The following is a 17,268-nucleotide window of genomic DNA, read 5'->3' as shown; positions in this document are numbered from 1 at the left end:
TTGTCACTAAAACTTTTACAAACAGCATTTTCAAACGACATATACTTGTATTAACGTACAGGATACTATTAATAATTTCCCATAAATATTTTATTTGTATCGGAAAACCAGAACATCGAATGAGCCCAAATGAGAAATGCAATCAAATTTTTGTCCAAAACACTTAGTTTCCACTGATAATATTTTGTATAATTTAATTTAAGTAAAGTTATGCAAATTTCCTATTCCAATTCTTCTTATTTTTTTACTACATCAGGAGGTATCAAGTTCGGCAATGTCCTCAACAATTGACGAAACTGCCCTTTAACTAATTCCCATTGTGAAGTAAATCGTAAATGTATTCCAAACACTTCACAAACCTCCTCAAAGGCTGGATATAAATACGGAAGTAGTGCATGATCTAAAGTTGGGAACAAATGATGCAATCCATGATCTCCAAAACTTGTCAAAACCATAAACAAAGATCCTGTAACTTCATCCCTGTCCATGACAGCATCAAGTTGGAATTTTCCAAAATCTAGATCTTTTCTATGGGCATCGTTGTGGTGATAAATTTCTGGATGATGGTGAGCAGCGTTGTAACCGATTGCTCCAAAAAAGAAACTAGCAATCATAATAATTGTAAACCAAGTTTTTAGGGTAGAAATTATTGGCAAATTTGACATAATAATCATAGCCAACGGTAATGTATATGGAATCAATTCATGCCAAAATGGGGTGAGTAGATGACCTCTTTTGATCGCCGCGTTTATTCTGGAAGGTAAACGAATTTTAGGAGTATTTTGTAAAATTCAGTGACAATTATACATTTAGAATATTAATCTAATGAAATCCTGTCAAAACGTATATAAAATTTTTGAAATTATATTTTGAATTTAAATTTTTTGGCAATTTTCAAGATCTTGATGGAACCACACGTATATTGTTTCAACAAAACTTAATCAGAACTTTCAACTTAATGAAAAAAATCTGTTTCTTCGTTTTTTTTATTGAATATCATAACAAAATAACAGATTATCAGCAAATATTATGATATAAATTAATTATGTTATCATTCTGTATCTGTCTTATCAAAAATTAAATGATTTTGCATCATCTGGTATTTGCAGAAGGTGCATAACATAATTGATTTATGAAAAAATAGTTTTTAACTCAGCCTGATTTACTATGCAATACTACATACAAATACGTGCTTCATTAATAACATAAAAACAGTAGAACAAACTACTCAGGAAATGTTAAATAGACCTGGTAGATGGGTTTATGCGATATTACCGATTTTCTAACAAAAAAGATGTAGAGATGAGAGTTTAAACCTTACATAAATTTGTAGCCAAATGGTGATAATAAAACTTTGCCTGTCGCTTACTTTTTAATTTTTAAATCTATTTAAAAATGTATAAACTGAACATGTATTTTAAAATACATAAATATCTAAATGTACTAAAATATTAAATGTTAATTAACATCTAATATTTTAGTACATTTAGATATTTATATAAACATTGATATTCAGTAAAAATTGGGAGTCCTTGGCAAAGTCTAAGCTACGACTCAAACAAGTTTGGAAACCTACGCTTTATACCATGGCTTCTTAAACCATTTATTTATATATGCATGAAGTTTCCTAATAAATAATCATATAAAAATAATAATTTCTTTGTCTTTCATATTTCTTTGTCTTTCATATCATAACTTGCAATCATAAATAGCAATATCACGCAGTCAAATAATATATACCTGTAATAATATATAGCTGAATGTACTTTGTATAGTTTGCTATGAAAAAAAAAAAAAAAAAAAATAGTGTCGCGAATAAAAAAAGTTTAAGAAGCCCTGCTTTATACACCTTTCGGGGTATGTTAATTCTTTCTAATTTTTAGGGGTATATGAAATAATGTAAGTTTAAACTAATATGTTTTTACCTGAAAATATACTGCCCAATATAGATAATAGCATAAAACAATGGCGATATAACACAAGAAACATATTTCATGAAACCTTTATCTTTTGGTTGCCAACACAAAAATGGTTCAGCAGTGCTGCATTCCATATCAACCAAAGTATTCGGATGCAAATGATGGGATAAAACATGAGATATACGCCATTCCCTGAAATTAAATCAAAATTAGAAAAGATAAAGTAAACAATCTGCCAAATATTATTATGCATTTTCAACCTACCTACAACTTAATAACGTTAAATTAAAGGCATACATTCTCCAGTTATTTTTTTGGTGAAAGAAATTATGCGCTGCCACTGATGTCCAAGCTAAAAATAAGCCCGAGAGAAATACTAATGGCCAATAAAAAGTCGATAAGATCGAACTAATGAATGTTCCCAAAATAAGAAAATCAATAATTAATTTTGATTTTCTTCTTACTGATTTTGGCACACGTTTGATTTCTTCGCTCATACGTTGTTTTAGAGTTTTATAGAAGCCATCTTCATGAAATGTTAATAACGAGTGACTTGGTGTCCTTGCTTCACGTACAAAATATTTTGGTAATAATTTTTCTGCAGTCTTTGAAATGTGATGAGCTTCAAATGCTGCAGTGATATCCATACCCTATAAAAATCAAAAAATATATTAATAAGTTGATTGATTAACTTCTCAAAATAGACTTTTCAGAACAGGCAAGTATACATATAATAAATATTATTTACGTATAGTATACCCAAGTAGGTCTAAATAATATAACTAATATTGTCTTTTCAAGACACAAAAGCAATTTGATAAATATGACGCTAGTTTTCTTGAAAAACTGTTGTGTGCATAATTTTTAATAAAATGTTTTGTATATTAGACTTGATCGAATTCCTTGCTCTGGAATGACAGAATCATATTTTTTTCTTTTTAGCATTTTGTAACAAGACAAAAAAAAACGTGATAATAATAATGATATTTTATATTTGTAACAATATTAGATGCATTGATGAGTAACTTATTCAAACTAAAACCATTTGGATTCCAGATATTTTTACATTGGAAAGTTGGTCTGTTATAAAGAATTGTTTCATGTAAGTACATGTCGCATATATCATTTCTAGATAATTGATGGGATATTTATTTGTTTTATGTTTATGAAAGCATTTTTTTAAATTTTAGGATAAAACGGGACAAAGAACTTAAATTCGGGACAAATGATGCTTCCAGAAAATTCCGGGACGTCGAAGACAACTTTGGGACGACTGGTGACTTGGTGATCTTAATATTTAGCGCTTTAGTAAATTGTACTTAATTTAAGACTTATATTACATACCTTATTTTGGTGTATGTGTAAGTATAACATATTAACAAAAAGAGTGTTCGTAAGGTTCACACGCGATTGAAGTAAAACTTATTGTAATTACTTACTTACGGTTTGTCATTGTAATTAGCATTTAGGACTTGAACCTTCATTAGAGAAATAAAGTAATTGCCGCTTATTAAATTCTATTTTCACAACGCCTAAAGAAATATTGTTTTGACAATTTCACTCGTAATGTAATTGTGTTCGAAGAACTTCATGTAATTAAAATTAACATACATTCATTAACCGCTTGTATTTTTTTTTACTTTTTTGGTGGCTATACAATTTAATTTTTTGAGCAGCTGTAATATTTGTCTTGCCTTGCATAGAAATGACTAACAGTTTGGGCGTAACGCAACTTCCGTTGCATTTTTACATATTTACTCCTTAGTCGCGCCTAAAGAAGTTTAATTCAACAATATATTATTAAAATAAATCTAACTATTATTTACTTTCGTATATTCCAGCCATTCTTTGCCACCTGGATGATTTTCAACAAAACGCGATAAATCATACAATTTGTCATGAATTCTCCATAAGCCTTCTGCGCCTCCATCCAATCTTTGGCCTTCTAACCAATTGTCTGCAGTTCTGGGATGTTTATCCCTTAATGATGGATAGTGAGTGTGAATATCATATTTACCTAAAGCAAAAATTACAGAAAATCTTAACCAACAAATTAAAAATGTAAATATTAAAAATAGCCCTTAAAAAGCCACAAATGACCATTAAATGATTACATAAAAGACAAGTAATACGTTTTTGTTATTCTAATAGTAAATCAATATCACCATCTATTACTAGAATACAAATCTTTTGAAGATTTGATTGATACATAAAAATACAAAGTTGTATGAGGCATAATTTAACACGTGTAAGAGATATATGCATATATATGTGTGTGTATGTGTCTGTCGATAAAAAACTTTGTACACTAAATTGTCACTAATTATTAAAAAAAATCCGCAAAATATACGTGCGTGTTTTCGTGTACATAATATGTTTTATGTAACCTTCATTGATAAGTATATTTTTGTATCAGAAGTCTAAATAATGATTATTAAATTTTAGCAAATCATTACCAATTTATACTTTGCATGATAATAAAATACACACACATACACATGTCTTGACAAGAGCCTGAAATAATATCTATTATTATTGATTACGGCTTGCTTATGAATAAATAAATAAATAAAAAAAATAAATAAATATATATATATGTATATATATATATGTATGTATATATATATATATATTTATATATATATATATATATATATATTTATATAAATATGTATACACACATATATTAATAATTTAATATGTCTATGCTAGTTAAATTTTATGTAAAATTCAAATATTTATTGAGATATTATGATACAAAATCATTGAAAATATCACATTTTTTCATTGCATTATACATTTCAATATTCAAATTAACGTCATCATCAGTGAATATTAAACACTCGTATTTTATTTATTTCATGTAATCTATAAACATTGTTAGTACTAACATATGTTTCAGCAATTTCTCAGACATTATAAATTTATTTTGTTATGGTTTAAATATTAATGATAGGTTGTAATATTGAATGAATATTATTATTTTATTGTAATAATCATATATATTAATATATTTGACATAATAGTGTAATGCAAAGTGTAATGCAGAGTGTGTGAAGATCAAGCAAACTAATTATGATTATCAGCCACTAACGATGAAACATGATTATAAGCCGAAACGTTATATTAGTTTAATACGTGTTCATAAATGATACTTTGATTTGTTATTTTTTGTTCAATTGAATATTAATATTGTTCACCTTTACCCATTTTGTACTTTCTCTAAATTCAGTTTTTTATGCACTTTCTCAGAATAACGATTTATTTTTGTTCTTTTCACATTGATAATTATTAATTTTTCATGGTTTTGTTTATAATGTTCACACTAATAATATTAACTTTTAGAATGCATGTGGTTCTATCACAGATTTATCACAAAATAATTCAGTCCAATGTTTACAATATAATATACATATATTTTTTATCAGATAGCGAATATAATCCATTCTTATCGTATTTCGAACTTGAACCTTTCGAATTTGTTACGGTCCGGCGATAATTTCGAAATAAAATTTTTCGAAAATTCAAGTTAAAAAAAATCATAAAATATTCAAAATTTTAAAATATTTGATAATGTTCTTTAACTTTAAATATTTCTAAATTGTGAATAATACAGAACTGCAAGACCTAGCAAAGTTCTGGCGACTTTTAAGCTACAATATACAATACCAACCAACATCAAGAGTTTAAAAATGAACAAAAAATCACAGAAAATAAAATACTGTAAGCAAAACTATATATAATCTGAGGAGTATAATAAAACCAAAAAAGTAAATTTCAGAAGATGTGTTGATACCCATCTATCAAATGCTTTGGTCTTGTCTTTCATAATATTAAATATAAACTTTACATTGCAATAGACATCTTGGTCTTAATGAGTTAATTATTAAAATTTAATACACTAAGGGACAACGTGTTTAGGCAATATATATAAATCAATTATATTTATTATAAGTTTGTTTGAATTACACATCAACTAGAAATAGCATTAATTAGTTCTTAGTGAGAGCAAAAATTTCATTTTCAAAATATGTTTTAGTTGAAAATTTTATCTAAACATCTAAATCTCCATTCTTATTGATTAGGTTTATTATTTACATATATCAAGGAATTTATTCAACTTGCTTTGACAAAATGCCACTTACAACTAGTTCATTATAAGGACCACCTTACAGTAAGATAAGATAGTGAAAAGCAAAAAATCAATAAACATCGATTATAAATACATATTTACTATTTTATTGATTTTTAAAGTTACTTTTATATATGGCACTTAGTGAAAATAAGCTAATTTTATTAACTTATAGCAATCTAATTTTATTAATTTATAGCAAGTAGTAAGATAAGATAAAAAGCTTAATCGAGAATAATCTAAATATTTAAAAATAAAATTTTGATCTTTTATTCAGAGTTAGTAAAAATAAGCCAGTAAAAATATTTTGCATTTATAAAATTTTTAAAAATAATTTAAATCAAATTATTTTACAGCGGTCAAAATATTTGAAATATCCGCCTCGCCAAAATAATTTATTGTGAATCGATTAATCGATTAATTTTCATTGATAGTTTAATTATTTGATTTAATTCTTTAAGATCTAATTGTTTATGAAGTGCTGATCTTATTATTTCTTCGTCAAAATGTGTCAAAATCACAGTCATCTAATAAAGATACAAATTGTAGTGTCTCCCAAATATGCAATTGATAAGATAAGTAATTATATCTTGCGTGCTGAAAACTTGTTTACATAATCGTTGCGAACAGTCATGATCATAAATTATAGGTTTATCGGTATTGAAAAATACAATGGACACACTTAGTCATAAATATTGAGCGAAATTGAATCAACAATATTTTGTACATCAATCATTTCAATTTAAGCCACCGGGCTAAAAAGAAGTAATGGCTCTAATATTTGATACTGTTTTAAAAGATATTACAGCCACATTAGCTGTAATTTTTGCAATTATTTATATTTATTTCCTAAACGCGTTTTCGTATTGGTCTAGAAGAGGTATACCGACAATTAAGCCAAGTTTTCCATTCGGAAATGTCGCGCCCATGTTCACTTTAAGGAAATCTATGGGTGAAAATGTGACTGATTTATATAACAGAATCAAAGCTCCATTTTTTGGAATGTATGTGTTTGCAACACCGAGATTAGTTATTAAAGATCCACAAATAGTGAAGTTGGTTTTAGTTAAAGATTTTCAACATTTCCAAGATCGTGGAAACGAGATTGACCCGGAGAAAAATGCTTTAGTAGCACATTTGTTCAGCTTAGCAGGCAACCACTGGAAAAACTTAAGGAACGCATTGACACCTGCGTTTACTTCTGGAAAATTGAAAATGATGATGAACACAGTTATAAAATGTGGTGAAAATCTGCAATTATACCTTGAAGAAAAGGCTAAAGGCCAGGAAGTTTTGGAATTTAAAGATCTAGCAGCGCGTTACACTACAGATATCATTTCTTCAGTGGCAATGGGAATTGATGTTAACTCCATAAAAAATCCAAATGATGAGTTTCGAAATATCGGTAGAAGGATCTTCGATTTTTCTACTACTTGGGAGGCTATAAAGAATATTATGTTTTTCACTTCACCAGAGTACTTGAAGACTCTTAATATATCTGTGGTTAAGCCAGATGTACACGACTTTATGACAAATGTAGTTGAGCAAACTGTCAATTATCGAGAACAAAGTGGTGTCATGAGAAATGATTTTATGCAGCTTCTGATACAATTGAGAAATACTGGTAAAATTAGAGACGATGATGACATGAAAGTAGAAATTCAGAGTAAGTAAACTGTAATAGCAATGTATTAAAATGTTAAAAAATCCTGAAAGTATTCGAAACGAGGTTTACTCTATCCAATCGTTGAGCCAAATTCCAATGATAAAATCGAAATTTATTTTTATTCTAAAATATTGTGTCTCCACAGTGGTTGTCGAACAATTCAGAATAACTAGAGAGGTCGCGAAAACAAAATTAACAAATTGGATTGGAGTTTTATAACGATAACATAAAGCTAATTATTCATGTGATTTCAATAACTCACCATAAGGAAAGGTAGTTTAATGAGTTATTTCCAAATTTCAGAGGAGAAACAAATGTCCCTGGAAGAGATAACCGCAGAGGTGCATCTATTCTTCCTGGCTGGATTTGAAACATCGTCAATAACAATGTCATCCTTCTTCTACGAAATGGCAAGGCATCCAGAAATTATGAGGAAGGCACAAGCCGAAGTAGATTCTTGCGTCGCAAAACATGGAGGATTCACATATGATGCAATGAATGAGATGAAATATCTGGAAAATTGTATAAATGGTAAGTTAAATAAATTTATAATTGAAATGCTTAAAAACAATGATTGGCAAAAATTATAAAATTTTCCATATATTATTGGAGTTTTGCTAAATGCATTGTATTGTTGATTATGATAAAAGTGTAATTGAGATAACAAAGATGACTGTTATCAATTTAGTACAATTCCTCTAAATATTTTTCAGAAACTCTTCGCATTTACACTGCCCTGCCATTTCTACTACGCCAGTGCTCCATTGACTACAAAATTCCTGGACATGATGCAGTAATTCCTAAAGGAACCAGAGTGTTGATACCATTGATGGGTTTACACAGAGATCCTGAATATTTTCCAGATCCGTTGAAGTACGATCCTGACCGTTTTAGTGATGAAAGAAAAGGATCCATTGTTCCTTATACGTATATCCCTTTTGGTGAAGGAAAACGAGCCTGTATAGGTGAGATAAATTAAAACAATAGACAATAATTGGTAATTGGAAAGAAAATTTAAGCAATAAATAAAATAGAAAATAGACATTTTATATGAGTAAAAATAAATTTAATCAATTTTGTTTATCAGTAATTTATGATAAACTTCATGTACGTCCAGTTTAAATGTTAAGACATTACCTGGAGGTAACTCCTTAATGTGAGAGCATCTTCTATTTCTTGAACTTTTGCTTTCAATCTACTGAGTACTACTTTTTCATTTGCTACCTTCTTGGATGCATTTTATTTTCCCAAATCTTCTCCAATACTACACACAACTCCATATTTCTGACTGGCAGCATGTAAAAAAATTAAAATATCATACTCATTACATTTTTTTTGTATAAACATTTATGATTTTAGATTACGAACTATATATCTTTTACACCTCTAGGTATGCGTTTAGGAAAAATGCAAGTAAAAGTTGGTTTAGCAATGGTGCTTCAAAAATACGACATTCTGAAATGTTCCAAAACATCCACAGAGTTTCAACATGATCCAACAACTGCTGGTGTGGTTCACTTAGGAGGAATTTGGCTAAAGGTTGCTCCTCGTAAACAATAAAAAATGATATTAATTTAGAAATAATTTTTATACTAAGAATACTTTATATTTGCTCGTATTTTCAGCAACAAATGCTATATAATTATATAAAATAGAAGAAAAACAACTTGAAAAGTCGTGACGGTATATTTATGTATGAATATTTTTAGCATTATTGTAATTTATCGAATAATAGGTAATGTTTATTTAGACATGAATTATAATATAAATGGATTCGGAAATAATATATGTACAAAAAAACTCATAAATAAATTATAATTATGGCAATCATTTAGATAAGCATTTGTTCTATGATATGTCTTTAAGCATTCGTTCTAAGATATGTCTTTTCAATTGTCTTTAACGATGTAATTATAATCACTGTTCATTAATTTCTGTTAATATAAATGATTGTATGATGACATAATAAATATTTTATCATATATAAGATGTCTATGATATGTCTTTTAGCATTCGTTCTAAGATATGTCTTTTCAATTGTCTTTAACGATGTAATTATAATCACTGTTCATTAATTTCTGTTAATATAAATGATTGTATGATGACATAATAAATATTTTATCATATATAAGATATGCCATTATGCGATATGAAATCGTTTGGATTCGGCGTAAAAACAACTTTATCAAAATCATGAATAAGCATTATTTATGAAGCGCGTTAACAGTTGATAATCTGTGGTATATTTTTGGCAAAGTAACACGAAAAAATAATTGATATGTACTAGTCGTGTAATTATAATATTTTATTGCGTGAATAAAAGTGAAAAGGTGAAAATGTTCGACTTTATCCAATATGTGTTTGAAGTTTTGGTGGCCGTTCTGGTGTTAGTACTTGCAGCAACTTACGTATATTTCAAACACTCTTTCACATTCTGGGAAAAAAGAAATATTCCATCAATTGCACCAACTTTTCCTTTCGGAAATGTAGAACCTGTGTTTAGATCCAAAAAATCAATGAGTCAAAATATAGCTGATTTATACAACAGCATAAAAGCGCCATTCTTCGGTATTTATGTGTTTTGTATACCCAGATTGGTAGTAAAGGATCCAGAATTGATCAAGTTAATTTTGGTGAAGGACTTCCAATATTTCCAAAACAGGGGCAATGAATTTGACTCAAAATCCAACGCTTTGCAATCGAATTTATTTAGCATATCAGGAGATTCTTGGCAAAAATTAAGAAATGCTCTGTCACCGGCATTTACATCGGGAAAACTTAAAGCTATGATGGAGATTATTATTAGATGCGGTAAAAATTTGCAAGAATTTCTTGAAGAAAAATCCAACAGTAAAGAAGAACTCGAATTCAAAGACTTGGCTGCAAGATACACAACAGATGTAATTTCTTCAGTAGCTTTAGGCAATGAAGTAAACTCAGTGAAAAATCCAAATCACGAATTTCGCGAAATTGGCAGAAAAATATTTAATTTACCCACAAGATGGGATGTTGTCATGTCCATTATGTTTTTCATGTCACCTGAAATCCTGAATAAATTTAAATTGGCAAATATAAGTCGTGAAGTTTATGATTTCATGATGAATGTTGTTAGACAAACAGTGACCTTTAGAGAAGAAAATAATATAACAAGACCTGATTTCATGCAACTTTTGATTCAGTTGAGAAATGGTGGTGAAATTACAGATGATGATGACATGAAAATCAAAGTACAAGGTAATAGAATGATATCATAAAAAATGATAGCCAACAAATGTTTTTTTGATACCTATACATTTTTGAGTATTTTATAAAAAAATGTATACATTAGGGTGGTCCTTAAAATGGTCATTTTCGAATTTCCTTGCTCCCATGATCTCAAATGGTTCCAAATTGATAAAAAACAATTCTCTGAAAGTTTTGGCTCTTAATATTGTCTTTTAGATAGAGCGCAATTCAATCAAAGTTGTGTATGGAAATAGCATGAACAAATTTTCAAAAATTTTGAGCGTAGAATTTTCAATAAAAATGACACAAATTTTCACTTTTAATTCATTTGTCGCTAAGTTGTACCTAAAAAATTTTTTTTTCATGCTATTGCCATACGAAGTTTGATTGAATTGCGCACTATCTAAAAGTTAATATTAAGAGCTAAAACTTTCAGAAAATTATTTTTCATTAATTTGGAACCATTTGAGCCCTTGGGAGCAAGGAAATTAAAAAATGTCTATATTAAGGACCACCCTAATGTATATGTATGATTCTTACTTGCGATTCTTTCAGGAGAAAAGCAGTTATCCTTGGATGCTATAGCATCAGAAGTGAATTTGTTCTTCTTGGCTGGTTTCGAAACATCTTCTATAACAATGTCATCATTTTTCTATGAAATGGCACAAAACCATGACATCATGCGAAAAGCTCAAGCAGATATTGATGCAAGTGTCGCAAAACATGGAGGTTTTAACTATGAAGCAATGAATGATATGAAATATTTGGAAAATTGCATTAATGGTAAGAAAATTACAAACAAATGTATATGACTGTAGTCTTACCCTAATATATCTATGTTATGATTGAAAATTTGCATTTGCTCTCCATGATAATATATAATTTTGATTCTTTACCAGATTCTGATTCGTACAGGAACTTTAGTTAATAGAAGGCCAAATGCTTTTTAATGCCAAAAGATTGTTTTTATTACAGAAACTCTCCGGATTTATACAACGTTACCATTCCTTGTTCGCGAATGCTCAATAGACTACAAAATTCCTGGACACAACGCATTCATTCCAAAAGGCACCAGAGTATTGATACCGTTAATGGGTCTCCACCGAGATCCAGATCATTTCCCAAACCCAATGAAATTTGATCCAGACCGATTCAGTGATGAGCGTAAAGGTTCCATAAAACCTTATACATATTTTCCTTTTGGAGAAGGAAAAAGGGCATGCATTGGTAATAAAGAATTACATCAAAATAATAATATTGTTATGAAATATGTTATAGAATTTTACTTTTAGGCATGCGTTTGGGAAAAATGCAAGTGAAAATGGGATTGGCAATGGTGCTTCACAAATTTGATATTTTGAAATGTTCTAAAACATCAGAAGAATTCCAGCATGATCCTACTACTGCGGGTGTTGTACATTTAGGTGGAATCTGGCTGAAAGTAGCTAAACGAAAAGTTTAATGAGTAATAGATAATTAGTATCAAAATTCGTCTAGTTTATACTCACCGAGAAAACATTGATTCTTAATTAAAAATATTTTAAAATGCGCAAATCACGTAGATGATTTGCACTTCAGTCAGTTGATGGTCAAAATTTTGAGCCATTTTGAGCCGAATTTCTTTCATGTTATTTTCTTTCCGTCGTTAATCAAGTCCATTATTATTTATAGTCGGACTTTTCACTTGACGTTGTTATTTCAAAAAAAGATTCCACCTCAGTTTTGTGTTCATTTTTAACTTCTTCACTGTATTTGCATATATTCAACTATGTTGGTACATTTAATCTTAGTCAGGATATTTTTGTCTTAATCCAGGATATTTTAGTCCTGATGTATTATTATTATAAGTAGTTTAATACTAACTTATATAAATAAGAATTCCAAACTCTTCTATAACATATTATAATTATTATAAAAAAAAATTAATTGAGTAGCTAAAATCGAATAATACGAACAAAAAAACTCGATTGAAATATCGATTGATAATTGCAGAACTGATATCACTGAGCTAATATTTTGACTCAGGAATAATTACATTTGCATATTAAGTAAAAATGCAAATTTCGCCAAACATTAATTATTTTTAAAATTTTTAGTAATAAGGTGCAGTATAGCATTTTATGAAATATTTATTTGTAAATTCGATGTATTTCTAAATACATAATTATAGATAATTAATTTTGTAAATAAAAATCAGTTGTATCCAACGTATTTATTTAAAGTGATAACCTTTTAGTCGTTAGTAAAACTTATCTCTAACAGATTGTACCAAAATAATTGTGCTGGTCATTTAATAATATTGTCACATCATCGTTCATAACAAATCCACTACGAGTTTGAATTTTTGTGTACTAACATAAACTTGTATTAATTCTAATTGGTGTAAAATTATAATAAACATTTCAGTTACTAAAAGAAGCCAAAACTTCAAAATGATATTCTTAAATAATGTATTAACAGTAATTATTGCAATAATTGTAATAATTATTACAGTAATTTATAGTTATTTTTTGTATTCATTTACTTATTGGAAAAGAAAGGATGTACCATACATCCAACCTTCTTTTCCATTTGGTAACATAAGTGCAATGTTTTTCCGAAAACAGTCAATGAGCCAAGTGATGTCAAACTTATACAACAGTGTCCAAAAACCATTTTTTGGTATATATGTATTCCTTTTCCCACGATTGGTGGTAAAAGATCCCGAGTTAATAAAAATGATAATGGTAAAAGATTTTCAGAACTTCCAAAACAGAGGAAATGAGTTTGATCCCAAAACAAATGCTTTGGCATCGAATTTATTTAGTTTATCTGGTGAGGCTTGGGTAAAATTGAGGAATGTTCTATCACCAGCTTTTACATCTGGAAAACTGAAAGTTATGATGGAAACGATCACAAAATGCGGAGAACAACTTCAAGAACATTTATCAGAAAAGGCAAAGAACAGTGAAGTAGTTGAATTTAAGGATTTGGCAGCAAGATACACGACTGATATAATTGCATCAGTAGCTTTTGGAATAGACGTAAACTCTGTAAAAAATCCTGACGACGAATTTCGACAAATTGGTAAAAAGATCTTCCAAGTATCCAATTATAAAGACTTTATCGTGAAGTTATTGTTCCACAATTGCCCGGAATTGATAAATTTATTAAGAATTTCAATTATTAATGCTGATGTGTACAAATTTATAATGAATATTGTACAACAGATTGTGACTCTTAGAGAGAAAAAAGGAGTAGTGAGAAATGATTTTATGCAGATGCTCATACAGTTACGGAATTCAGGAAAAGTTAATGAAGATGATGGCATGAAAGTTAAAATCAAAGGTAGGTAAACTTATTTTTTTTAATAATAATATTTAACGATCCAGTTGTGGAAAAGTGGAAAAAATGCAGATTAGTTGCTGGTTGCTCCCAACCTCGCCTAGATCGGTATCAAGCAGTATGACGCTGGACATCACTAATCACCACGATCATAAGTCATATTAGTAAAAGCTACTATAAAATAATTTACATTTCAGATGCAAAGCTTTTATCGATTGAAGCAATTGCTGCTGAAGCTCGCTTATTCCTTGCAGCAGGTTTTGAAACATCTTCAATGACAATGTCTTCATTTTTTTATGAAATTTCCCAAAACCCATACATTATGAAAAAAGTCCAGAATGAAATCGATACTTGTGTTAAAAGGTATGGTGGTTTTACATATGAAGCCCTGAACGATATGAAGTATCTGGAAAATTGCATAAGCGGTAATCAGCACTAACACCTAATTAACCATCAATACAAATAATTTACCCAATATCAAATTAATTCTCTCATTCTATTTTTAATAGAAACATTACGTCTGTATCCTGTTTTGCCTTCACTGACAAGGGAGTGTTTAACTGACTACAAAATTCCTGGAAGCAAAACAGTAATTCCGAAAGGTACCAGGGTATTGATTCCGCTATTGGGATTGCAAAGGGATCCTAAATATTTTTCAAATCCTGAAAAGTTTGATCCTGATCGATTCAGTGATGATCGCAAAGATTCAATTACACCATACACATACATGCCATTTGGTGAAGGAAGAAGGGCCTGCATAGGTAAATATATATAGTCACATGGTATACATTTTGGGATTAAAATTTTTAGTCATGAAAAAAAAAATGATTTGAAGTAAGAATAAATCAAAAATAATAGAAGTAAGAATACATCAAAAATAATATTTAATAGCAAGCAACGATTCTATTTTTACGAATCAATTGAATGCAGATGAAATTTAAAGTAATTCACAAATAGTGATAGTTCTAAAAGAAAAAATTATAAACCACTTTACCTCTAATTAAATCCTATTCATCATGAAATCAAGATTAATTTTGCAGCAAAATATTTATTTAATTGATGAAGTTGAAACTCAAATTATTCCATGATGAATAAATATTATAAAACAACCCACATAGATTTATTTAGATTTTAAGTGGTTCATAAATATTCTTATGTGTCATAATATTTGAGTTTACGAATACTATACAGATGAGATGGCGTAAGAATTTACTTAATGACGTATGTTAATAGCAAATATAAGAAACTTTCAATTGGCGTGCGCTCTATCTAAATGTTTATATTAAGAGCTAATACTATTAGAGATTTATTTTTTATGCATTTGGAAGCGTTGGCGCTCTTGGGAGCAAAGAAATTCAAAAATGTCTTTGTTAAGGACCACCCTAATATATAGAGATCTACAGAATTACATTTCTAATTCCATGATGTTGTTGTTTTATCCATTAGTAAACACATGCAATAATTAAATTATATACATACATAAAAAGGAAAAAAATCTAGATTTAATAAAGCTTATCAATTTTCAGCACTTGCTATTTAAAAATTAACTTTTCTTTTTTTAGGTATGCGATTGGCAAAATTGCAAATGAAAGTTGGATTGGCTATGACATTATATAAATTTGATATTTTGAAAAGTGCAAAAACTTCGCAGAAATTTCGACACGATCCAGAATCATCAGGAGTTTCACTTTTGGGTGGAATTTGGCTCCAAATTGCACACCGAAAATAAAAATTACTGTTTTCATCATCAATAATAATAATCTATATGAGTTCATTTCCAAATGACGAATTTCTTATAACCTAGTTTTATAGATAAGTATTTTTTTAATTTTATAATATTTTTATATATTTAAATACTAGTTGGTGTATGGCATCGTGCCTTAAGGCAAATTGCTGGAACTTTCGAGGAATATTAAATGTTTTCAAATTAATTATTATAAATACTGTAACATTGCCTAATATTTATAAGAATTATATGAACTGAATCACAAAGTTAAAATTATTTACTTGGAGTATATAAGTGAGCTTTAGAACTAGCCATTATTAAAATTAAAATCTGAATTATTTTCGATATACAAAAAAATTTTTTTTTCGAAAACAATGGAATTTAAAAATACCTGGCCAAATTATTCAAATTGATATAAAATTCATTTATGATATGATAATGATTTCTGCGCAACATTTTATGAATGAAGATGATATAATAAACAAAATAAACGTCCGAAATATTGCCAAAATAGTTTTATTACAAATCACGAATTTTCATTAAAATATTCTATCATTAAATTAGTTAAACTATTAAGTCTAATTTAAACTACATGATTATCAACAAGTTAAGTTATTATACTACACTTATATTAATATTAATATAATATTAATAGACTTTGTGAATGTCTTAACAATGTGCGCAGAAATATTTAATACTTTTAATAATACTAAAGTTGATCAAAATCACAGAAATCTAGATATAAGAAATATTTGAAGTACTAAATTAGTTATTTACAGTATTAGAGCTAAAATTGTATTTTTATAATTGTAGCATAATTGATACCTTCTTTTAATCCACGAGAATTATATATTTACAAAATTTTAAATATTTTAGACCGCTAGGATAAAAAATGTATATGAAGAATATATCTGGGCCTATTATATTTAAGTTTTGAGTTGCTAAAATAAAATTTCTTTGAATGTATTTTCTTTTTTTTTGTAAAATGTGAATTTGTCTTTTAATTTTAAACGATTCGTTACTGGTATGTCGCATTTGTTTCAAATTATAATAAAATAGATTTGTTGGAGGTATTTTTTATAAGAGTTACCTACAACCTTGTAACCGTTTTGGATATCTTATTTATATTTTTTAGAAATGTATTATTTTAAATACTGCTATTATGGTATTCCTATAAGATACAGTTTCCCAAAAATTGTTCATAATAAACCTATGTTCATATGATTTTTAGTTTAGTACATAAATCATGGTCCAATAAAAATTGCAATGTTTAAAA

General features: G+C 28.4%; 2 protein-coding genes across 2 annotated transcripts; one reads left to right on the top strand and one right to left on the bottom strand.

The window, feature by feature from the left end:
- Positions 1-236: 236 nt before the first annotated feature.
- LOC113385469 (cytochrome b5-related protein-like) lies at positions 237-5,157 on the bottom strand. The gene is made up of 5 exons (XM_026623320.1): positions 5,120-5,157; positions 3,746-3,936; positions 2,184-2,569; positions 1,926-2,111; positions 237-753 (listed from the first exon to the last, which is right to left on the bottom strand). The coding sequence occupies exons 1-5, from the start codon at positions 5,127-5,129 to the stop codon at positions 237-239; spliced, it is 1,290 nt and encodes a 429-aa protein (XP_026479105.1). The 5' UTR covers positions 5,130-5,157.
- A 1,662-nt stretch (positions 5,158-6,819) lies between these two features.
- On the top strand, positions 6,820-15,995 carry LOC113386066. Its single transcript, XM_026623874.1, has 12 exons — positions 6,820-7,675; positions 8,021-8,248; positions 8,431-8,682; positions 9,108-9,266; positions 9,998-10,951; positions 11,498-11,725; positions 11,918-12,169; positions 12,235-12,398; positions 13,549-14,269; positions 14,464-14,691; positions 14,776-15,027; positions 15,829-15,995. Exons 1-12 carry the CDS (start codon positions 6,820-6,822, stop codon positions 15,993-15,995), a joined length of 4,461 nt encoding a protein of 1,486 aa, XP_026479659.1.
- Positions 15,996-17,268: the final 1,273 nt, after the last annotated feature.

This window comes from Ctenocephalides felis, unplaced genomic scaffold (genome assembly GCF_003426905.1).
Source record: "Ctenocephalides felis isolate EL2017-DRISC unplaced genomic scaffold, ASM342690v1 CF-g0.4_SCAFFOLD_03571, whole genome shotgun sequence".
Classification (NCBI taxonomy): domain Eukaryota; kingdom Metazoa; phylum Arthropoda; class Insecta; order Siphonaptera; family Pulicidae; genus Ctenocephalides; species Ctenocephalides felis.
Note: the sequence above shows the minus strand (reverse complement) of the source record. Positions and strands in the feature narration are given on the sequence as shown.

Excerpts from the sequence above, each read along its gene's own strand:
- LOC113386066 (XM_026623874.1), top strand. The coding sequence starts at position 6,820 with ATGGCTCTAATATTTGATACTGTTTTAAAAGATATTACAGCCACATTA. Across the intron at positions 12,170-12,234 it reads AGGAAAAAGGGCATGCATTG|GCATGCGTTTGGGAAAAATG; the intron begins GTAATAAAGAAT and ends TTTTACTTTTAG. Across the intron at positions 12,399-13,548 it reads TGAAAGTAGCTAAACGAAAA|TCAATGAGCCAAGTGATGTC; the intron begins GTTTAATGAGTA and ends TTCCGAAAACAG.
- LOC113385469 (XM_026623320.1), bottom strand. Across the intron at positions 2,112-2,183 it reads TTAACGTTATTAAGTTGTAG|GGAATGGCGTATATCTCATG; the intron begins GTAGGTTGAAAA and ends ATTTAATTTCAG. Across the intron at positions 754-1,925 it reads ATTGGGCAGTATATTTTCAG|AATAAACGCGGCGATCAAAA; the intron begins GTAAAAACATAT and ends TTTACCTTCCAG.